The sequence below is a fragment of the Ambystoma mexicanum genome, chromosome 2p (genome assembly GCF_040938575.1).
Source record: "Ambystoma mexicanum isolate Mex_15411 chromosome 2p, UKY_AmexF1_1, whole genome shotgun sequence".
NCBI lineage: Eukaryota > Metazoa > Chordata > Amphibia > Caudata > Ambystomatidae > Ambystoma > Ambystoma mexicanum.
The window spans coordinates 1,138,517,031-1,138,542,535 of NC_090923.1; the positions used below are offsets into that span (position 1 = coordinate 1,138,517,031).

General features: G+C 41.9%; 1 protein-coding gene across 2 annotated transcripts in view; it reads left to right on the forward strand.

Annotated features, from left to right (window-relative positions):
• Positions 1-25,505, forward strand: part of LOC138567224 (5'-3' exonuclease PLD3-like) — a 323,411-nt gene that overhangs the window by 42,163 nt on the left and 255,743 nt on the right. The window contains exons 2-3 of one of the 2 annotated variants that reach the window (XM_069645212.1): positions 23,444-23,728; positions 24,406-24,546. In XM_069645212.1, coding sequence (XP_069501313.1) covers positions 23,444-23,728; positions 24,406-24,546 — 426 coding nt within the window. The remainder of the gene's footprint in view (positions 1-23,443; positions 23,729-24,405; positions 24,547-25,505) is intronic. The other variant, XM_069645213.1, reaches the window with a different exon arrangement.

Consider the following 25,505-nt stretch of genomic DNA (forward strand, 5'->3'; position numbering starts at 1 on the left):
AATTGCTAATATGGAAAACATTATAAAGAATTAGTATGCAGAAAACATGGGGGAAATTATTTTACTTGGAGATTTCAATGCAGACTGTAGATTGCCGAACAAAGAGGCAGTTACACTCTGACAGTTACTGTCACCCTAGAAAGAAGCAATCTATTCAGGGATTAAAATTGGCAGCATTTTCCGAGAATTGGCACTTATCCCCTTTCATGAGTAATAATCTGAATGCTGACATGTTTGATTATACATGGCACAATGGAGGACAGTACCCATGCATTGACTTCATTGTTGCCACTGAGATTCAGTCATTAAGTATGAAACATTATGAGGCAAACAATGGCTACCCAAGTGATCATCAGCACCTATGTGTTTATTTTGGGAAAGATTCACAAGGGATAAGGAAAGGTTTGGAAGATAAGATGGTGGTTAGTAAAGGTAAAATTAGACTGATTGGGGCACCAAAGATTAGCATCTTCAATAAATATATATTCATCAGTAACCTCGATGACAGGGCAGCATCGATTAACCTAGGGCAACTCAGGGGCCTTTCCGATTATCAAAAATCACCTGAAGGCGGTGATGGGAAATATAGCCCAGAATAAGGAACAGGGGCCCATAATAATACTATTTAAATGCTAAAGAGAAGCCGCAGGAAGAACCTAAAATGGGCAAATACGGATATTAAAGATCAAATGGGGGGTAGGGGGGGGGGAGTAAAAAAAAAAAAGATCAAATAGAACTGACAGTAATTAAAAAGTTTAAGCAAACTTATAAAAATAGAATTAAGAACTTACGTTTAGCTGAATATAAAATTACTGGAGAACATATGCTGTCCTGCATACAGCAGAAAAAAGATGTAAATTACTGGAAACTGACTAATAATATGGACAGTTTCTTCCAGGTGTTAACACAAGCAAACCCAATTAAAGAATTAATCTGGGTTAAACATTTTAAGAAACTATATGGTGCCCAATTAGAGGGAGACGTGAGAGAAATGGTTATGGAAGAGGGAAAGTGGAAGTTGAATATCAATCGGGAATCTATTGAAAATATCATAATCAAAAGTAGCAAATCAAGAGCTCTGGGACCGACAGGAGTCTGTAACTTGGTCCTAAAAGGCAACCATAAATTAAGGTAATGTGTATTGTACGACCTGTTCCAGGAAATCATGAGAACGGAACAAGCCCTGAAATGCTGGAAACAGTCAAACGGGGTGACCATTTTTTTAAAATGGTAATCGAACTGAGCCAACGAACTACCACCTGATTGCCCTACTGGATGTCGCATCAAAACTATTTGCATCAATTATTTTGGATGAGATTTATGTGGGTGGAAGTTAAACATTTCTTATGTCTCAACCAGTTGGGCTTTTGGGCAGGAGTGGGATACGATAACGGCGGGCTATATAACCAATCTGATACAGGAGCAGACCAGGTTATATAAAGATCAGAATATGTTTGCATTTGCAGTCATGATCGATTTGTCACTGGTCTTTGACTGTGTAAATCGAAATCGCCTATAGACCAAGTTAAGCGAATGGGGTCTATATCTAGTCCTTTTGACAAAAACGAGGGAACACCAAAGGAAAGAAACAGTCTATGTAAAATCAAACAGTACTGTATTAGGGTGCACACGCAGAAGTTAAAAATGACTGTTAACTGGTGGTATCCACCCCAGACATACATTATATACAACCAGCAACAATAGTATGAATCAAAACAGAGAAACAAAAAGTTATATTGTTATCATTGGTAACATAACAGAGAAAGAAAATACACACCTTATACATTCATGTTCTTTGATCACAAAAAATGTAAGTTTGAATCCGAGTGGTGGTGTGGGATAGAAGGGGAAGCATGCAGAGAAGGAAATGGAATGATTAGCAAAAGTAAAAGGAAATCATAAAGTAGTGATAGTAACAAAAGTGGGACAGAGACATTCCTGTCCTAACAAAGTGCTAAGAACAAATCATTAGGCTGAACACAATTTGTGCAGCTTAAGTTTGGGAATGTCACTTAGTCAATCCCATTTTAAGTCTAAATAAAAAATGCAAACAAAATAATGGTATTTCATCTCGGATGTAGCTTCAGCGAATGGGGTCTGCCAATTGGTCTATTAAAAAGCTTCATATATTTGCATTCTGATAATACAATAAGAGCCCGATTAAATGAAGGAGATTACTTGCAAAATCTATCCACGATTCGGGGCCTTCGACAGGGATGTATATTGTCCATAGCATTTTTAATATATATTTGGCAGACCTTGGAAAACTTAATGAAGAAGCAACCTTTGTCCCCCCAGTGGTCAACAATTTGAGTTTCATGGATTTCCTACGCGGACAATATTGTTTCACTAGATAGAACAAAGATCGGTTTACAAAAACGTGACTGCATTGAATCCTGTTGTCAGGAAAATGACCTAACAATTAATGTAAGCAAAATAAAGATTGTCCTTTTGAAAGGGGCATAGGAAAAACCATCCCTGGTGGGTTGATTCCTGCAGTATTGAGGTAGTACAAAGGTCCGGTACTTGGGCTTTTTTGTAACAGCTCAATCTAACAAAAGTAACCTGGTGAACGATCTAAAAGACAAAGCAAGAAATGTATTAATCCAGATGAAACACTTCCATCAAACATTTGGTTAAATTCTCATTCCTAGCAGCACGAACATTCCATGAAGCAAAGGTAGTGCCTGCTCTTATATATGGAAAAGAGATAATAGAGGAGGTCAATTTTTTAATTATTGAAGGACAAATCTGGAAAATTGTATTTTCTTTACCAGCTTCAACGCCAATGGTGACAATAATATTTTAACTAGGGCTTTATTTCACTGAATGCTTGGATTTTATGGAAAAGAATCTTACTTTGTAACTAAAATATCCTCCAGGTAGTACAATTTATGAAGAGTTAAAAATTGTAGATCAGGATACTGTGGATTGACATCTTGTAAATTGTTTATGGATCACCAAGTATGGTCTAGATTACGGAAAGGTTTTTAGAGAACCAATATGCATATAAAAAACAACTTTGGAGAGCAGACCGGTGCATAACACTAGATAGCCTGAAAAATATACGAACATCAAGGACTTGACTATAGTCCACAAAAGAGTTAATATTTGTGCCCCCTACCTATACAAGTTTTCTTCGAATACGTTTGACAGTCTGCTGTTGCGCTTTAGACTAAATCTCCTCTTAACAAAAGAAAACCCCTTTCAATTGAGTAAAGAGTGGGCGACTAACAATATCTGTAAATATTGTAACATGGATACTGAATCATTAAAGGGGAAGTTTGCTCAGAAATGTTATTGTCCCAATCGATCAGGCATGTATTTATGAGCATACTGCTATCAGTCTTAAAGAAAAAAATCCTATGCATTTTACCTTCATTTCTCACATTTACACATTCAACAGTCGTTACTGTATGCAAACAAAAACTTTTTCACCATGTTGACTTTTTACTTCTTTGATATTTAGGAACTATGGCAACAATACAGCCCTACCAGAAGGAGTAATTTTAAAGGAGTGTGGGAGCCCCTCTATTGAGAACGGACATGGGTCAAATACTGTTCTATGGAATTCCGTCCACTCAGGAGGGTCTACAACCACGTTTTAGCTCACTGCACCCTTCAGAGGAAAGATTCTATTGGCATATCGGTCCTTGTCCCACCCACATAGCGCAGTCCAGCAACAAAATGCTAGGCAATTCACCTCTGAACCATCAGCACCAGTACGAGCCTGAATATTCAGAAAGGAGCTGCTTGAAGCCGAAACAATGAGAGTAGTGATTATGAATCGCTGGAGCCTGAACCCAGTCACATGGAAAGACATTTCCACCTGGTGTATCTGCGATTGTTGTGAGGTTATGCCAACTGAGACGGAGAACTGCTGTTGTCAAGAAAACGCTGGATGCTTAGCCTACATAGCCAAAGAAGAGACCTCACCGCTGCGCGTTATTGAGCTGCATGACTTCAGGATAGCCTGCCTCACAAGATGTTTGTTGCGGATGGTGGTCCTTATGCATGAACTTGGGGCAACAGTTTGCCCTCGTAATCCAAGTGACAAGTACGTTTAGTCTAGACAAAGACAAATAACACTTTATGTTGTTCTCATACATCATTTTAACTTCGATCGATCACGGACGAATGATTTTGTTTCGGTCAGTTGAACACATTTATCGTACTGATCTCAAACCAAACTATTCATCTCTAGATTTAAAGTCCGAACAATTACGTTTATTTCACTTTGAACTTAAAAACAATATTTCCCTATGTCCAAAACGGTTTTTGCTTGAATGGGTCATTTATCGATACTTCAAATCACAAGTACTTTGTTTTGATCGAATTGTGAAAGCATTTCAAACTAAATAAGTACAATTATCCAGTTCATTCATTAAACTATTTGTTTCTCTTACGCAGGTGGTACAGGCTTGTGGCCTATTGTACGTTTACCTGGTGGATTCATGGAAGACTTGGATTGGGCGTTCGCCAAGTAATACCTGCCTGTGTTGTTCAAGCCATTCGCAAGACATTCCCCATTGACTCTGGACAATACAAGGGATTTTTACACACAGTCCCTGAACCGCATCAATACAATTTTTAGTTTGTTTGTGCCATCAACATTACCAAACTAAATAAAAAATAAAAACATATTTGATATGAATAGTTGTTTGAGTTTTTCAGTAATTCAACAACACTTCGAGCCGTATAGGAGCTTCATGAAAGAGGTTTGGTGTCCTATTGCGCTCGCCTCCTCCAGTATCAATGCAGTTCGCACCTGTGCCTGTGCGCTTTCGAGGGGGCTAGGTGGATGGGAAGGGGCTGGGTGGATGGGAATGCTCGAGGTGCCGAATACCATGTACACCTCAAAGGGATCTTTTGCACAGGGACCATTGTCCACAGGCCACCCCAGACCCGGCGTCTCAAGACTCCCTTTTGAAGACCCTGTCCCTAGAATCAACATATGTCATTTGAACATTGTTCCGAGCCTATTGCGCCCGCCTCATCCACATCCATCCCCCCTTCGTTATCAATGGCAGTTCGTACCTTAGCCCTCGCGCTCCCGATGGGGCTGTGTGGATGGGGACACTAAGGTGGCGAGCACCATGTGCAGCTCAAAAATAGGGTTGTATACTATTTGACCTTTTCACAATTGACCTCAGGAGAATTGACCTAATTTAGAAGGTCAATTAGGACATATATGCAGAGGGAAACCCCCCGCAAGGCCCCAAGCCAATCCAAAATCCCCTGCAACACCCCACCCAATCCCCTTATATTTATAATCCAAAACCAACCCAATAAATATATAAAATAACTAAAATAATATAAAGGTCAATTGTGCAGAAGGTCAATTAGGACCTCTATAATTAGGTCACTTGTGCAAAAGGTCAATTGTAAAAGGTCAATTTGGGTAATACCAATCAAAGGGAACTCTCGTGCAGTGACCATTGTCCACGTGGCTACCCCAGACCAGGCGTCTCTAGACTCCCTTTTGAAGACCCTGTCCCTGGAATCGACATATGTGTCATTTGAACATTGTTCCGGGCCTATTGTGATCGCTGCATCCACATCCATCCCCCCTCCAGTATCAATGGCAGTTGGCACCTGTGGGCGTGTGCTTGTGAGGGGCTGGGTGGATGGGAATGAGTATGTCAAATATTGGCATCAAGGCTGGGTGGGTGTGAACAAACACATCATACATTCACAAAACCACCCACTTTAATAAACATGTATAAACTCCTTGATAGTTACCAAGGGAACATCTGCTCAATCTACAAAGGATATCGGCATCTGTCCACTTGTTACCTTGCTTGCTGAATCGGCTCATCTGTTCATCCATGTAAGGGTTGTCAACTATTTGTTTCTGTAGTTTCATCGATCGCTGCTTGGCAACTTTCTATTGCTTTATACTCAGTGTACACCGAATTCTCATTTTAATTTATGTCAAAACCATTATCAAACATTTTGTGTATTTTTATCTCTGGAATTAGACATTACAGAGCATTGTATTCGACTGTAATGTTTCGTAGTCCATGATTTGAATGCTTGTTTTATTTTGGTGGTTCAAAGTTTGTTGAATTGACTAGTAATACGTTACAGCTTGTGGTAGAGCAATGCGTTCTGACTAATTTGATCGCTATGATGATTAGACCAAGTTACTGGACTTTGTTTTATTTTATTTAAAACAAAGTTTACAAACAAAGCTATGTGGTTGCTTTACTCAGTGATACTTTATTAATTGTAATATTTATTTATATTTTTTAACAGATCTTATGGACAATCTAACAATACCTTCATGTATCGTGTTGGGTTGTCCTAATATCAGCGATGTCAAAACTCCAGACACAGTGCTTCATGTATCCCGAAAGGATATCGATTTAACAAGAAGATGGTTTTTAAATTGCGGGTTTTCAGTGTCTGAGATTGAAAGCCAAGCCAAGGATGTCTTGGAAGATGTGAGGGGCAATCGATTCTGAAGCATGCACTTCTCAGATGAAATGTAACGAACCATCAAAGTACACTAAAAAGCATTTCCCCAGAATACTTTGCAATTTAATTCCCAATGCAGTTCCAACTGAAATTCAGCACACGCTGGCCCATGTGCGAGTAGTGGATGATGAATGTGTTATGTATGTTGGTATATAAAAAAAGTTCTCTATATATATGTCTTCTAAATGATCTCTCAATCTATTGAAATAGTGTATGTAAAGGTAAGCTGATTAACGGTTTTGAGTTTTGGGGAAATATTTAATCCATATTGGATTACACAAGTTGCCTTTGTGACACAATGCACTGTAGTTTATACATTTTTTACTTTAGACTACTTTGTGTATCCCCATTTTTGGGATACTCTCATAAATCAGTGCAATGGGAGACTTTCAAAAAACCTACATAGCGTCGTTCGGTTAATTTGTTAAATCTGTTGGTTACCATGTCTTTCTTTACGTAGAGTTCACTAATTGAAGTGCGGACAGTTACCACTGAAGAAACCACAGACTCGTCAAATATCCAAATGGTGAGGCCAACCGACATGCATGTAAACCTATTTCAGAGCATTCGATGTGGTCTAATTTATAAAACTAATGCACCTTTTCTATTGGACACTTATGAATATATACATTGAATTAAGGACCTGGATTCAACATCGACAACTATTCCTGAGTCAACAGCAACCTTGCTCACCTATCAAGTATTTTTTGTATACTAATCCGTTGCACGCGACAGAGCAATACTTGTATGTGGTCTGCTTCTAATTTAAACATCAAGATTATTATTTCTAATATTAGCTATTGATAAAAAGTGGTGTAGTATTGTATCTCAATATGGACCATCTTCTGCACCTGATGTGTTCTTTTTAATTTTGCTTTAACATCCTTATTATAACAATTACTATGTTATAGGGGGATACTGGAACTTCAACGACATTCACTTTCCTTGATTGCAACTGGTCTGGAGTATGAGGTATGCGTAGTCAGAATTTGTGTTTATACTTGTAGTTGTTCGTTAACACATTTTGTTTGAAATTAACAGAAGTGCTATTTTTCAGACAATTTACAATACTTTCAGCAAAGTGCAAAAATTCAACCAACAACCTTTTTGTATTTATCGTCCATAGACTTGCAACAATTAAAGTAAACCCTCAAAAAAAATACCATTAAACTGAAATGCATGTAACCTTTCACTATGCATAACATTTCTGTTTTTGTTTAGAACGCCTACCTGCCTACCCAATGCTGGTTAACATTGTAATCACTGTTTTGCAGCATGATCTCACAACAACTCCATGTGACATTCGGAAGGTTATCAAGTAAAATATATATTTTTAAAACATCACACGTACACAGTGTTTGACTTTTATCTTGATAAGAATTTACGACGACTATCCTCATTTAAGGTTGGCTATCATTTAAAACAACTTTGTCAAGAAGTACTTTGAGATCAAAGATTGTAAACATTTAATTTGTTTAACAATTACATTTTTTTTTAATGAATGTTATGTCCAAGGAATGTACAACTGAAGTGGTCGAAATTTAAGAGACACATGGATCAGAGGTATACATAACATATTGTAAAATGTCCGTTATCCCATTTGATTGGCATGTAATTTGTAATATGTTTTACATATGTAAAGAAGGTTCCATTTGTAGATATGTATATATGTTTCTTTAAGTGGAAAAGGAAATTACTTGGTTTATGCATTGCCAATATTTTACCCAGTGTTTGGACACTGTATTGATTATACAGATAATGTAATAGTATAACACTTGCAATGTTGATGTTCAAGAATGTATTTATTTTTTGTGATCCTGCAAAATATGCATTAATGGTTCCATTTTACCCTCCCTTTCTTTATATTGCCTTTCCTCTGTCATTGATATATAAAATATCAATGTAATTATTGGAAGTATGTGTCTTTATTTCAAAATCATGGAAAAAATGTTTTGATTGAAACTGATATACATATGTTTTTCGATTTTCAAACTATTTGTAAAAAGTCTCAGTAAAATTATGACAAATGGAACATCAAATGAAAATGCAATCACATCTTTGATTATTTACAATACAACAGTTGCAAGGTGAAATATTAACATTGTTAGAATTTAGCTTTACTACAGAACAATCCAGGCCTGCCCATCGCTGACACCGAAGTCAATGCTTCTTCCAGGCAGACTGTCACAGACATCGTCTTTGTAGCTCCCTCTCAGCACCTATGGACTACCCACATGGTCGGTGTCCTCTCCCTTTTTTCATCATCGCCCATGAGTGGTGGCACCAGATGGGAATTACCCTTGTCTATCAAATGACACTACCATGGCCCAGGGTTCTCAGCCTAACCTCCTCCTTCTTGATAGTCTTCTTCCATCTCTCATCAATTTCCTCCCTTCTCCTGCCACTCCTCTGTCTGCCTCCCCTCTTGCCCCTTTTCCGCCAGAGACAGGCGTACCACATCCCTGTGCCCCTTCTCGGAAGACCTTCAAAGGTGGCAACCAGCTTCACCTGGCTAACCTCAACTCTCACTCTGCTGTTTAACACTCCTCTGATATGTCTCCTTGAATACTTTGACCATGATGTTCCCTCCATCACTGAGACGTGGTTCACTGCCAGTTCTGTCGTTTGTTTTTGACACACTCCTCCCTGAGGGCTACAAGATTCTCTCTAAGCCCATACCTAACCAGTTCGGAGGCGGAGAGGCCTTGTTCTTCCCTAAATTGGTGCCCGATACTATCACTCCCACTCTGACCTACTCTTCCTTTCAAAATGCCTTGCTGCAGGTTTGGTGTCTCTCCAACCCTCTAGTTGACTCTCACCACCATCTACAGGACACCTGGTCCGGTCTCCCTCTAATACCCCCATCTGCTGCAGTGACTGGCTGCCTGGTTACCTCTGTGTTCTACAGGGCACCAGCCCCCCTGACCAATCCTGACCAATCCACCCCCCCTCCTCGCACTTAGCATGTTGACCCACACCCCATGCAATCCCTGGCACTTGCCCTCCTGGCCTCCCCTTAGCACTCACCTAGCCCCCGTTGCCCTCTTCCCCCTCCACCCCCACCTCTTTCTCCTGCACGCCCACCTCTTTACCCTGCACTTCCCTTCCCACACTACCACTCTGCATTTTGCCCTACCGGCGCCCCCCCACCCGAACCTTCTTCCATGCTCTTCTTGTTAGTGCACTTGTGCAATCTGAATATCATAAGGCCTAGTAGGACCGCTATTGTTATCTTTCTCCCTTGTCCCCTCACTTTAAATAAAATAAAAACAAGGATGGAGAGAACAATAGCTATTAGTTGTGTGGTTGATATTCATCAAGCATTCTTACCAGGCAGAAGTCTTTGGGGCACTAATGTTTGGATGTAGTAGCCCCACTTCATTATCCCACATTGCTCACTGACTATTTGCTTGTAACTCGCCACCCTCCGTTGCCCTGGTTCACATGTACATGGTAGATCACAATTATTTCTCATTCATGTAATGCAAGACACGAGAAGAAGTTGTGGTCATGCACTTGATGGTAATTGTGGCTTTGGGGACTGCCCGCGAACAACTGAGCTAAAGACACTGATTGCACTTGACAATTATTGTACAGACATATTACCCTTTGTTTTAAAATGGGCTGCAAATTCGAATTCATGGACGCATAGGTAACTGTGTGGAATGTCATCCGTGGATATGATGATGCAGAGGGAATAAGTCTGACCAGTAATATGTGTGTTTTTGATCTGCAGGAAATGGAGGAGCTTTCCTTCTAAACTAAAGGGTTTCAGAAAGGGCCATGGAAAGTGGTGAAAGGGGTGGCATCCCAGATGCGCACATTCCGATTTGTAATTGATCAAAAGCTTTTGTGCTAAATTGTTGCACCACATTGAAATCCCGGGTGACATAAAAGGTCACTGCAGGTGCACACAAAGGCAAGAGACACAATAGGTATGAGTACACAGTCTTGTAAAGCCTCACCTCGTGGTGTGGGTGGCTACTTGACATGAGCCTAAACACACGGAAGACCTAATTAGTGTGCGCCCGCAATCTGACCGAGTCCCGCCTCATGTTACACAGGGTTGCTTCATGTGCGCGTTTGAGCACGACCAGTATCATTTGTAAGGGTGATCTGGACAAACCACTGGCTAAGGAAGGCAGAATATTGAAATCTGCATTTACAGAATGCAAATTGCATAGATAGGTGAAAGTTTCAAAGGAGAGTGATTCAAAAGCACAGTACAGGGGTGATACTTGCATTGATTTTTTTTTTTTTTCTTCAGGATGAGCAAATAAGGTAGTGCCGGGAGACAGACATAGAGGTGGTATCATCTGTGGTTTCACGTTCACTATTTGGGCAGGTGTAGCAAGCGCAGATAAAGATGCGCGTCAGCTGGATAACAATGCACTTCCACTGGGAGCGGTGGAATTGGCCATCTGGGCGACAAGCCGAGTCCGTGGCAAGGAGTGCCGTTACAGTATGTAGCTGGAAGGTAGGTTGGACATGCAGAAATTCTCGTAAGAGGTGTATAATATATGCCAGAAATGTAGGTAGTGTACAGGCGAAGCAAGGGTGGAACATGGACTGGGTAAGGAAGGTTGGTATGTTTATAGGAGACTAGGAGGATGGGTATGCTTTGAGTCAAGAATGAGTGCGGGACGAGCGAGAAGGGATTATGGAGCTCCTTATCTTGAAGCGCAAAGAGATAGCACCGGAGGTAACAACAATACATAATTTTCTGGTGTTATCGCTTTCCTGTTGTAGCCCATATTGTAAATAGCTGTTTTTAACTGTTCCTAGTTTTCTGAACCACGTGTCTGAAGCAATGTCGTGTCCTATCTGTCTTTTTTGTGGCAAAACGAAACCAACCCTTGTCTGCATTAGAGCACTGAATACAGGCTTGCATTGTTATTTGTCTTTGAATGAAACGCGCTGTTTAAAGGACACAATGCGCCGAATATCCACAAAGAATTGATAACATTCACTATATTAAGTGAACACAAGAAAATGTACTTTTCTATTACTGAGATCTGTCGTTCGAAGCGGTTGTTCACCGTGATATTGAGAGAATTGAATCCTGTGAAATTATGTAAGCGTAACTTGACATAATATTTAGCGATTCAAAATTGCATGTGTGGTGTGCGCTTTATGACTAACTATGTGACTGACGAATGTGCTATTTGACAAAAAGCATACACATTGTATGTTAGGTTATCAGATATTTTTACTGTGCACTAAACCCGCCTGAGTCTTCCCCATGCAGTTTGTTCCGCTGTGTAGGAACGGTTGTGTTTTTAGTTTTGAGAGGTGTAAGTAGAGGGATGATTTGTTGTTGTGTGGTTTTTTTTTTTTTTGTAATTTGTTTTTTAGGGATTGCTTAGTGGTATTGCTCCCTCTTATATTCTGTGCAGAGTTGTGGGTTGTTAGCAGGGCTATTTTGTGGGGATTACTCCTCGACCACCCCAACCCCGACACCCTGGGCCGCATTACGACCCTGGTGTTAACCAATGGCGCTATTAGCGCCATGGTTAATGCCGGTAATTTACCGAATCCGCCATGGTGAAATGGGGAATTACCACTCGTTTCCAAGGTTGGCGGGGCGGTAATTCCCCATTTACCATTGGCCCTTCCCCATTCCCATTTTTGCCCCATAGGGCGCAATGGGAATGGGGAAGGTGGTGATTACGGTACCACAAAATGCGGTACCGTAATCACCTTCAAGGTCCCTTTGCGGGTCCCTACCTTAACGGCTGGTACAGACCAGCCGTTAAGGTCTGGACCCGCAAAGGGACCTCGAAATCGGGCGTTAAGGGATTACCGGTACCCTTACTGGTAATGATGTCTTCACCACTTTGCCCCTTGGCATATCCTGGTGTGCAGCCACCACACAACCCATTCCCATCTGTAGGTGCTTATTCAGTCCTGTTTTTTCTATGCATTCTGGGACTTGCAGTTCCACTTTTCCCATTATAAAACCCAGACTACAAGTCCCATAATGCAAAGAAAAAGAAAACCGATCTGGATAAGCACCTACAGGCTGGAAGCGGTCATGTTGGCAAGTATGCCACCATTGCATCACTGGGCACCATGGGGGCAGAACCTTTTCCCAGTGTCCTTGAGCTCCCTGGGACCCATGGTTTATCTGTTCATTTACAAGTCTTTCCACTTCAATTCTAATGCTCTCTCTGTCGTTCAACATAATTAGTTTTCGGTAGGGCCAGCTATGGGTGCACCTGGGTCTCCCGGTATCCCTCCCATTAGGAGGTTTGTCTACTTCCCTGCACTTCGTGGTGGTCTGACCTAGTCCACCGTCTTGTCATCTGTGTTCATTCGTGGGGTGTGGGTGTTGCTAATTTGTTTTGTCCTCTTCTGAATTGGAACTTAATTTGTTAGTTAACATATTTATTTACTGTATATTCGATTGTAAAAAGGCTACTGAAATATATTAGTTTTTCTGTCATTTACATAACAATGTTCAACCGTTCTGCGCGTGCTGTAGTTTCCAGCTCCTGTGTGATGGTTTCTTCAATCAACATAGGACGGTAATCATCAACGGCGCTTCATTGATAACCATTATGTGGGACGATCACCAGGGACCAATCTTTCCTTAAACTGTACAGACCTTCCAGGATTTTGCGACAAGAAATGGCGAATTCTGCAGCACAAACCTTTATTTATTGCAGGATTTTTGCAGGGGGACACTTTTTATTAACTGGGGTGTAAGATTGCCACACTGCAGGAAAGAGGCAGATTGCAAGGCTACAAGAAATCCAGGGTATCATCATTATTTATCTTTTGTATTAATTTAATAGGAAGAGTCCCAGATGTTTCTGGCTTGGTAGAACAGTGTTTGATTTGGCTACATTTTTGGTTTAATGTGTATGCCTATTTAATATTATTAACTAAATTGATCATTATTGGTTGTAATGCTGAAAATATTCCCCTTCTATGTTCTCCAATCCCCCAAACACCCACACACCTCTCACCAACACACATCACACATCTCACCAACTCCCCATCACAACTTGCATTCCTGAACCTCTGTCATACAAATACTCACGCGTTATGTCACACTGTCAACTCACAATTTGCACTCCCCAGCCCTTGCCACACTCCAAATCATACTCCCAACTCACACCTTACACTTTCAATTCCTCCCGCAATATATACAGTCCTTCATTCTTTTGTGCTCCTTCTGCATCTTGCGTCCTTTCTCCCATTCTATCTCACTCTTCTCTCATCCTTTTTCCCAATCTGCAGCTCACTGCCTTTTTGCGGCCAACCGCTTCCTCTATGCTTTCTGGCTCACTGATCACATGCTCTATCTACTTTCTGTACCTCTGCTAGCTCTCAGAATTCTGGCCAACTGCATCACTGCTTCCTCTGCTCTCTTGTGCACTGCTTCCTCCTCTGACCCACTGCTCTCCCTCTGCTTTGTTGCCTATCACTTCACAACTCACCCATCACTCTCCCTCTCCTTTTCCTCTCATAGTGGGACATCCCCCTATTGAAAAAACCTACCCTGGACGCTAGTATGCCCACAAACTACAGGCCAATCACCACGGTCCCATTCTTACGAAAAATCCTCGACCATGCAGCATATCTACAAATTCAAGATTACCTTGAATCTAACACATTTTTGGGACTTAGGCAATCTGGGTTCCGACCACGTCATGGCACTGAAACTGCCCTCATAGATTTAAAAACACAGGTTGAAGATCTAAAAGACAAAGGCAAACTTGCTCTCTTACTCCTCTTGGACCTCTCGGCGGCCTTTGATCTCGTCAATCATGAAATTCTCTGCCACCACCTTAAATCAGCTGCACACTTCTCCGATAAAGCTACAACCTGGATTAGCTCCTTTTTAGACAATAGAACAATGCGCGTGTTCTCTCCACTAGCAGCCGCCCCACCTGCACCTGTCTCCTGTGGCGTGCCACAAGGATCTTGTGTTGCACCCATGTTGTATAACGTGTTCACCAAACCTCTCTTCGATATCTTGGACTATCTGGGTGTCACTTACACCAACTACGCTGACGACACCCAGATACTAATCCCTATCTCAGGTGACTACACTGCTGACTCCCTCGCTATCAATGTCATCTACCAGGTTATCCAGGCATGGATGGCATAACACGGACTCTGTCTTAATGATGAAAAGACTGAGCTCCTTATTCTTGGTTCGCCACAAAAACTTACCAAACTCGACCCTGCGTTCAAGTCCTTCATCATCGATGGGAATATTATCCCAACCGTCAAGGACACCAAAACCTTAGGGATCTACATTGACTTGACCCTATCCCTGACCAGACAAACTAACTCAGCTTCTTCCGCAGCGGCATATACCTGCAAGCTTATTACAGCCTGTCGGCCTTTCCTCTCCGCAACCAATTGTGTTACCCTGGCTAGGACTCTTGTATTATTCAAGATTGATTACTGCAATGCACTGTACCTAGGCACCAATTGCTGCAACCTAAACAAGTTACAAATTGTCCAAAACAATGCGATTAGAGCTGCCCTCAACATTACCAGCCGTCAACACATATCCGACACCAGACGCAATATTTGCTGGCTCTCAGTCCCACACCGTATCTCCCTGAAAACCCTGGCTCTTACCCACAAATGCCTTCATAACCAAGCTGCCTGCTACCTGGCCAACCGATTTGCCCTCCACAACTCCATTAGACCCCGCAGAATGGCTCATTTAAACTGCCTTGAGGTTCCACGTTTCAATCTCCAAAGATCAGGGGGAATTAGCTTCCCTATCTTGGCAGCTAAACTCTGGAACACGCTTCCTAATGAGCTTAGAGCAGAACCCTCATTCCCGAGATTCAAACACCTTACGACAACCTGGCTGGCCGCCCAGGACATTTAGCTCTGGGTTCTCTGCTTAATTTGTACATGTGTATATATAATCTGCTTGTCCTCTCATTGCTATTATTATACCTGTAAATTCTGTATTATACTTGTAAACTTTGTAATTATGGTTCTGTCTTTTTTTCTTATGTTGTAACTAAGTGATGCCCCCGGTTGCCCCTGGACCTGGTGCGCTATACAAATAAAATAAATACAAATACAAATAGTGTGACCATTTTTTCATTTATTTAAAATGTAGATTTTGACCCAGATCCTCAAAAAATGTGGCATTTAAAAATAGAGCCGAGGATATGCTATTTTTAGACAACCCATTTTTGGAAATTAGCAGATCACCTTGTTCTCAAAGGTGACCGGTGCATTTACACGGGCTTGAGCTGTAGCACAAATTGTAGGCTGGCCAGCTGCCTTCAATAGGGTTCTGGGTTGTTTGACCGAAGTGTCATTATTTGCGGCGGAATTGACCGTAGACAATTTCGCCGCAAATTGATTTGCACATCCAGTTACCCAGGGTTTCATTGCGCTATAACAGTGGTCGAAGTGGGCGTAAGCGGTCGGGAGCGGTGCTCCTCTACTACTTTTAATTAGGTTTTACCGTTCCTATACTTTTATTTTAAAAAGAAACCGTTCCGGAGCGGTTTCGTTTTAAAATAAAAGTGTAGCAAGAAGTTGAAACTTGCACTGTCAGTGCACTGCAGTGGACGTTCCCATAAGCAGCAGGCAAATGTGTTTTGGGATTTGTATTGTTCATGGGAGGGGCCGTGGCGATAGGGTTTGTGGGAGCGGTGCAGACCAGTAGGGTCACTCCCCTACTTAACTGCTTGGTTGCTGCTGCTTCCTCTGCAACCCTGCGGTGTCAGATCTGTCTCTCTAACGCGGGTCGGATGTGACTCCGGAGGGTCCCTTTTTAGTCATTTTCTTTTTTTTTCGGTCCCCTGCCTCCAATTTTGAGGAAGCTGGGGACACCCCTGCAATCCCCAAGCCCAAGAATACTGAACATGGGGAGCGGGTGACACCCCCGCAAGACATGTTCGGTATTTATGACCTGGCTGAAATGGGCCAAATTGTACCATTGAATCGATTTTTGTCGGTCAAAATGGGTAGCACCTTGAATAGAAGCGCTCTCCCGACAGTGTTCTGCAAGCTCCCAGCACCTTTCACAGGGACAGGCCTGCCACTGTAAAATGCGACCCAAAAACTGCATTTTTATCCTGTTTGAGGAACAGAAATGCAAACGACACAGCAGCAGTTCATACCTTAAAAGAAATGCATTCTGACCCTGTCATGCAGTGGCACCCCCACATCCCGTGCGCTTAGGGTTGCCTACAATTTCTGCACATTTAAGAGTGCATCTTGCTTGGACATGTAGAATGCGCTTTTAAATTGTCAGAAACGCCCCCTGATTTGCTCAAGTAGGTGAAAAAGGCCATCTGAATGGGCGTGCATATTATATGTGCCCATTCAGGTGTCCCTTGTGTATTGGGACGCTCTTTTTTTGGGCGCAAGTGAGGAGATGTGTTAGCGCATTTCATTTTTTGCGTTAAAAAAAAGTTTGGAGAACCTGGCACCCTGAGTATTTTTTTTATGAAACAGAATTTTTTGCAGATTTCATTTTTATTTTAAAAAAATGCTGTTTTTTGCACAAAACTGCTGTTTTCGCAGCATTTTGCGGGATCGGCAAAAGCTGGAGGGTCTGACTTTAGCAGTAATAAGGAGCAGCATGTCAGCGTTTATGATGTGAAAACAAGCAGATTAGAAATGCGATGCGTTTGAAAGTGAAACTACTCCTTATCTTCTGACTAATGGAACACCATGTGCATCGATGGAAGATCGGTGATGGAACATAAGGGCATCAGCAAAAGTTATTAATGTTTTCATGGGATTCTGCTCTTTTGAGCGTTCTGTCAAAAATAAACCACCTTGTTACATTGCCGACTATTGCCATTTTCTTTTTTAAAGTACTTTTCAGCTTTTTTTAAAAAAAAGAAACATATGTTTGCGCTGTGTGTGTTTTATCTTCCTGCTTCTGCGTTATGTAACGTTATGGCGTGTGTGATGACAGTGTTTGGCTACTCTGGCCACGAACATCATGAAAATAGGTGGAGTGGATCGTTTGGACTAGTGATGTCATCTTGAGGGGCGGGTGGTCTGAATTAAAGCCGCAAGGGCACTTGAATTTAAGGCGATGGATCAACAGATAAGATTAGCACAAGATGGCGGCACCCAACCCATTCTTTTTGCATGTGTAAATGTGAGAAAAACTAAGGTAAGATGAATAGGAAGATCAGTCGCAGTATGCTAAAAAATACATGGCTGATCGATTGGGCCAGTAAAATTTCTGAGCGAACCTCCCCTTAGTTGGATAAGATTTGGAATTTTGTCAGTAGAATATATGTGACTAGATTTACAAAATGTTAAAACCTGGAACTGGTGTAAAGGTTTGTATCAATTCCGGTTAGGCTTGGAATGAACTATCCAGTAAAAAGTGTAATGATTGCAGAATGGGGTTAGTATGGGATGATCTAAACATTTTTGAATAGTCTTGCTATAACTTTTCTAGCGGGTTGTGGTAGGTTTTAGATTTTAAAACCACATTTTCACAAAAACATTTGTAGAAAATAACACACACCCAGCCTTTGATTACATCAGGAATATATACAAACATTAAATCTTGTTGTACACCATTGTTGAATAGGGTCTGTATTTCAATCGTCCCCCAAACCCTTTTGACTAAAACGTAAATCGATAATACTGTAGTATGTTAAGTAGTGTTGTGGTGATCTAGAATGTGGAGAAAGATTTGGGAGATTTGGGAGAAGACTGTTGGAGTGGATGCTTTGTATCACTGAGGAAGAGATGGCAGAGAGGAGTCTGCAGGATATGTCAGCAGTACTTACTTGGCTAATAAATGAACTGCTCTCACTAATGAGTGGACCATAATTCATTTCAATTGGCGGCAAGCGATCGTGACGAACCTGGGCCACATTAGGACAGCCCGGTGGGACATCAACGGGACCACTACTCTACATGGAAGTGTTGAAGTGCAGCGTATCATGGATGAATGGTGAGCTTGCTTCCAAGGAGTTCATAAAATAATGATCTCCAATTGGAGACCGTCTGTTTCAGCACACGCGCACAGACCTTCATTTGGTTGATCAGCTACTGCACTCGCACGCACAGCGGTTGCTAAGTGGGTGAGGTCCACGAGTGAGTATGCAGAGAAATGTGGGAGCCGTTAGAAGAAAGGATGTATGGACACGATTATGCAGAACACTATTAGCTACGGCAATAGAGTGAAGGACCTTAACATATGACGTTGCGTGCTGCCATTTTGTTTTGGATCAGATGTTTTCCATGTAGGGAAACATTGATGCAACAGTAACAGATGTTAATGAATATAGTAATGCATGCTATATTACGGATTTGGGACATTAATTGTCTCACTAGTAACTCAGATTTTTGGAAATAATGGCACAACATAATTCAGAGTCACTAGTGAATGAAATAATATGCAAGGTATAACCATACACTCACTGCAACCATTTTTGGCAGTAGTAGGTGAAAATTGACTTTTAACTCCGACAAAGCAGAAAATGCTACTTTGACATGTTCTAGGCCCTGAGGGACACTTGAGTATTCAGATAATTGCCACCATTGAGGTCCGGAGAAGAAGGAAGTAAGGAAGATGAACCGGCTTTTATACAATTTGTTATTATTGTAAGACCAACACTGCAGTAAATGGATACTATTTCTACTCTAGGAAACAAGAAATGAAGAGTGTGGATGAATATGCGAGCGCTCTTAAGAAACTAGCAGCAACATCTACTTTTTGGAGAGGAATGACAAATAGTGCTATTATACTGGAAAGGCACTGGATGTATGGTGATTCCCTCGATTGACAAAACAGTTGCTATAGTGAAAAAGATGGAACGGTCCACAATATGTTCTAGAGCTATTAAGAAAAAAGAGAAAAATGTAATGAAAACCGCTCGGGCTGCTCTGATTAAGCAAAAGGAGATGAATGAGAAGTCGTCTCTAAACCAAAAAAACTAAGAAAAATGTAAACAAAATCAAACGGAATGGAGAAGTTCTCCAAAAAGTGATTCGGACGAAGTGAGTGCAATTTTTCAAAACGGCAAGTGTTAGCAAACGAAGCAACGTTATGCAAATTCAAAAACCTGTCCAAGTTTGAATAACATTTTTTCGCATTTAAGGATGAAAAGACATTTTGGGATTGTATGCAGGAACAAAAAGCAAGGAAATCCATGTAATCGCAACAGAGTAAAATTGGCACAAGAGGAAGAAGAGTAGGAAGAATTGGAAGTGGTGACTGTAGCAAGAGGCGATTAAAAAAAAAAAAAAAAAGTTCCTAAAAGCATATTTAAAATAGATGGAATATCTTTTGAACTAATGGTGGACTCAGGATCCCCATATACTATAATAACAAAGGACAAATGGATGAACTATGCAGGAAAGATTGAGTCAGCATTGATTAAATCTTTTATTGTAGACCTAAGAGCATTTGAGGGTTCAGTGATTAAAATGATAGGCTACAGGACGGCCTTAATGAAATTCAAAGGAAGGATGGCAGAGGTGAAAGTGTATGTAGCCAAAAAGGGAGTTGAATGCCTTAGGTTGGGAGGACCAAGCTAAACATAGGATAAAACTCAACCCACAGAGTGATGAGCCAATTTCTGTAGCTGTGAAGACCGGAGAGGTGGTTAACAACATTCCAGAAGGGATGGCAAGGAAGTTATTTCCAAATGTATAGGGAGGCTTAAAGGGTATTGTCACAAGAAGGATCTCAGGAAGAAGTGAAACATGTATCGCACTGTGAAGCACATTCCCATCTCGTTTAAGAGAAGAAGTATAAAAAAAAGAATTAGAAAGACTAATGGGGAAGGAATAATTGAAGAAGTGGAAGTCTCAGAATGGGTTGTCCATTTACAGTAGTAGCCAAAAAGGCAACTGGTAAAGTGAGGATATGTATGGATCTAAAAGATTTTAATAAAAGTATGGTAGTAGAAAAGTACCAGTTACCAGTGATATCAGAAATGTTAAATCTGGTGGGCAAGGCTAATCTATTTTCCACAATTGATCTGTCGGCAGCATATCACCAAATACTGATGAACCAAGAATCCAAGAAATCTACAACATTCACTACCCCATTTGGAATGTATAGCTATGTAAGGATGCCTTTTGGCTTGGCATCTGCTGCTGCAGTATTTCAGCGCATAATGGCTTGCATGTTTTGAGAGATGAGTGGAGTACAAGTTTTCTAAGATGATATTTTGGTGCATGGACAAGGAAAGGAACAACATGACGATAGGTTGTACAAATTATTGCAGAACCTACAGGAAAAGGGACTTGCAGTTGAGTATCGTAAATGTAAATTTGGTAACAGTGAAGTAGATTATTTAGGTCATACATTGTCCGGGGAGGATATAGACCTAAAGAGAAGGCCATGAGAGCTGTGGAAGAAGCCCCATCTCCTAGTAATAAGGAAGAACTACATTCGTTTTAGGGTTAGTGGAATACTATAATACATAAATACAAGGTTTGCAGAAATAACTCTGCTATTGAGAGAGTCCATGAAGAAAAATGCTAAATTTGAACGGACGGAGGCTCCAGATCAAGTAATGAAGGAGATAAAGAGGGGTATATAATAGAAGCCCCTTTGCCATGAAAGTTTGTACCCGAGAGAAAATTGATAGTGACAGTTGATGCTAGTTGCAAGGGTTTATGTGCAGTATTAACTCAGAAAGATGTGGTTCATGAGAAGATAATGTTTGCATCCAGAGCAGTGACAGATACTGAAGTATGGTATTCGGTAGTGGAAAGAGAACTGTTGGTCTGTTGCTGGGGGGGGTGGGGGTGGAACCTTTTAGGGAGTATATATGGGGAGAGGAGTTCACTATGAGAACAGAGCATAGACCATTGGTAGAGGTTTTGAGCGTACAAGCAATGCCAAAGGCTATGCCTAGAATTGCTAGACGGGGCCTAAGAGTGAAGGAAGGAATACAATTGTCAGATGGAATACCGACATATCATCCGGAAACAAATGGAATGGGGGAAAGAATGAAAAGGGTGATATGAGGATGCATCCAGCCAACTTTAGCTAATGGCTTAGAATGGAAAAGGGAACAGAGTGATTTGATATGGTATACGAGTGACACCAAAGTGCTACATGAGTTTCCCCATTGATAAGAAGCAGAGGACCGGCTAGTAAATGTTATCCTGCGTGGTCAAGTAAAAGGATAGGGATCAGGAAGGTGTATGAAGATTTCATGACAGAAATAATGTCAGCGCAAAAGAAGTATAAGGAATACCATGATGAGAAATTTAAGGGTAGCATAAAAAGAAATAGTTGTGAAGTGTTGTTTAGAGATTATGTTCAGGTGAAATGGGACAGGACAAATGGTAAAGGTGTATCCAAGTATTCTGGCCCAATGAGGGTTATCAAATATTTTTGAAATGCTGTTAGAGTATGTGGCTATATGGAACCTTAACAGGATTTTTAAGATCAAAAGAAAGGATGAGAATAAGAAGCAAGAATGTGGGATCAGATAGGGGAGATGAGAGAAGTCGAGATCAATCAAGTAAGAAATGGAGAAGCATCAAATGAAAATGAGAGCATAGTGAGAGGGCCAAGAGCACTCAATATGAGTGGAGAGGACAGCAGTGTGAGAAGGAGTCAAAGAAGTCGAAAAGTTCCAAACAAGAATATGTTGCTTATAAGTAAGAAGACTATTGGGCTCATTACAACTTTACCAGTATGGGAATAACATGCCGGTATTACCGTTATGAGCTGTAGGTAATTCCGCCACCCTACCAGCAAAGAATATACCAGAAATCCCCCATGGAATACTATGGGACTCCGCGGAATGGGATTTACTGCTACTGGTAATCCAGCGGTGTTTCCGCCAGACTGAGTGCCGGTAACCATATTACCATTTGCCAGTTTCTTGGCAGAATTACTGCCAAGATACCGGCGTAGTTGTAATAAGGCCCTATATGTTCATGAATGTGTTTCACGTTGTAAGGTGGGGAATGTATGTTATGTTAAGTATTAGTGGGATGTTCTGGAGATCTAGAATCTGGAGAGAGATTGGGGAGAAGACTGTTGGAGTGGAGGTGTATCACTGAGAGGGAGATATCGAGAGAGCTGTCTGCAGGGTTTGTCAGTAGTACTTACTTGGTGAATAAATGATTAACTATTCTCATCAACGTGTGGCCCACCAGTCATTTCAAATACAGCGACGGACGGAGATAGCACCCTTTGGGTTTGGGAAAAGTGTGGCATGAAAACTACTTGTCTGTCATTGTCACAGTGGCCTTGCAAGCCTATGCCCAGGATCCCCACTTTTTCTGGCTTACAGAAGATCCGACATCCAGAGGCTACTGCTCTTTGATCTGGAACAAGACTTGAGGTGACCCTTAATACCCATTACCTTCACGGCAATGAGTTGCAGTTCACCCTACCACCGACCCCAAAGTTGTAAATGAGCTCCAAATCACTTGGCTGATTTCACTCCAGTCCATCCCCCACTGACCAGGACAAAAAACACCTTGAACGTGCAGTACAAATAAATCCTTTTCCATGAGCATTTCAGCACTTTTATTCAAGCTTTTCACGGTGCGATCAAAAAAGCTGTGGGTACGAAAATTGTCACCTGGAAAGGTTTGTTTATATCAAGTGAAACCTCAGTAATGGCAGTTTAACTAACCATGGCCTAGTCACCCAAAGATAAATGCCTCTCGAAAAATTGGATACATTTCGCTTCCTGTGTGGGTGTAAGGATCGCCTACTACAAAGGCAATGAAGTTCACAGGGATGGCTAATGTCTAATGCCAGATGGATTCAATGTTCAGATGCATGTCAAGTGAAGCTGTGCAAAAGGAATCCACTATAATGTGAAATAATATTGTTTTATCTTTTGTTTGTTTAAACACCCAATTGCCACATTGCACCCTACAGCGAGCCTGCAAACGAGACAAAAGCTGAAGCTTGTGACTAAACAATTAGAGTGAAGTCCAGGTTTTCGTTCAAAGTTTCAAACTAAATGTTCTGAGTAATCTCATGATCCACGCACCTCTTTTACAGGCTTCGGAAGAAGGTCCTTCAGATGCTGAGGCCGGCGAAGAGCCTCTGTTCCTACATCCTCGTAGCAGCATCAGATCCCACAGAGACCAGCCTCTGGGGCCCTCAGAACCACAGTCCTCCCCTGCCCCGCAAACGATGAAGGCAACAGTGAAAGAAGAGCCAAAGCCCTCCAGTACCCAAGGCTTGAGGGGTGCTCGACGGAAGACCCCAGAGAGTAGCAGCTCTGAAGATGAGGGCTCCAAAGCAAGTGCACCAGGAGACATCGCGGTATCTTCGAGTGCTCAGGTAACTACCCCTCCACTTTGCGCAGGCAATAACACAAATCCCTTCCTTATGGGGGGTCTGGGGGCAGCTGGAAGATTGTGGTGCATGTGTGCTGTTTCCCAAGTTCAAAAGATTTTGATGCAACTGTTTTGGAGTGCCATTACGACTGGTCTGTGCGCTTAACTGCAAATGGGGAATCATTGAGTGCACTGACAGAAATCTGTGATTTAATCCCCCTTCTCCCGCCAACCCCAGGGTCTATCTATCACATTCACTAACAACCCCCACCCCAAGTACCGCAACTTATTCACTTTTCACCATACCACCCGATAAGGGGCCATGTACCCTCAAGTAATTATTGAGCAGTGTAACCCTACCCCAAGGAATCGAGGGTACAAGCTGCCCGTCAGATTGACCCCTGTTCACAGAACAAAGTATTGGCTCTTAGTGATTTCTGACCCCATGATGTTTAGGTGAAACACTGACGTTTAAAGTGACAAATGAACTTAAACATATCTACTGACCAGTCTGTCATGAAGGGGCAGATCTGCTTCCAGAGTGACCACTAATCCTTTCCCAGAGGTGTGACACAGACCCCTACAGCACTGGACCCTCCTATTCCTTTGCTGTCCTAACCAGCAGTGAAGAGTATTGTGTGACACAAAAATGGAATTATGTAAACAGTCTGTTTTATATAGGTCCCTCGGGTCATGCTGCAGCGAGTCAAGCTTCCCGATGATGATGATGATGATGTTGAAGAGGGGAAGGAAGAGGTGGAGAAAGGGTACATTGCAGTACCTGCAGCTACATACGGGAGTAAACCTGGGGCATTGGGAATGGTAGGTTCATAAGGTGCCCAGATACTTTGAATGAAGAGTATCCTTCTTTCAGAATGTGATTGCATGTTCTCCCCACCCCCACCCCATCTGATGGTGTGGGAGAGACATCCATTTTTACGAGTCTAGGAGAGTGTGAAATCCCAAGGAAACCCAGTGTCTTAGAAGTACAGACACTGTACGATGCTTGGGAGGAGGTACATGAGTTGAGAAGACGATAACAATAGGGACTGATGGTGGTACAGAGGAAGAGATAACTTCAGGAGGTGAAGATGGTACAGAGAAAAGACGGGGAAGAGATAAACATCAGACGGCAAAGGCGGTAGCATCAGGTGAAGGTGGTACACAAGAGGAGGAGATGGTAGCGGTAACAGGAGAAAGTGGTAGTCTGGAGAAGTGGGTAACCTCAAGGAAGGTGAAGGATGTGCATGCAGTGGAACAGAAGAGGTGGCAATATCAGCCAGTGATGATAGCCAGAAGGTTGAGGAGAACCATCCTGCATTTAGACAGAGCACAGCGGTTCTGGCAGGCCAGGTAGCCTTGGGAAGAACCAAAAGTTAGGAGAAGGAATGAGATGTGCACACGGCAGATACTTCAAGATTAGAGAGGATGGAAATGAAGAAACAGGTGGGCCTTCAGGAAGGAAAGGCCAAAGGAGATGTTTCCCCCAGCCCTCCCTGCTGGCTATTTACACTGACCCATTTGTTGGTTATGACTATGTGCCAAAACTAGACTTTTGGTATGTGACTCCGGAAAGTCCACAACTAGTCGCCTGAAGAAGGGTTTAGGAACTGACATAGGTGAGAAAAACCCTTTTGCAATTGTAAAGGCAGTTGGAAGGAAATTTCAGATCAAGAAGAGGTCCGGAAGGTCTGAAATCCTGGGTGGTGTGGAAAGAGACTTGGACCTCCCAGAGATGGGGGTGCCCAACCAAGATTGAGAAAAACCATCCGGACACAATT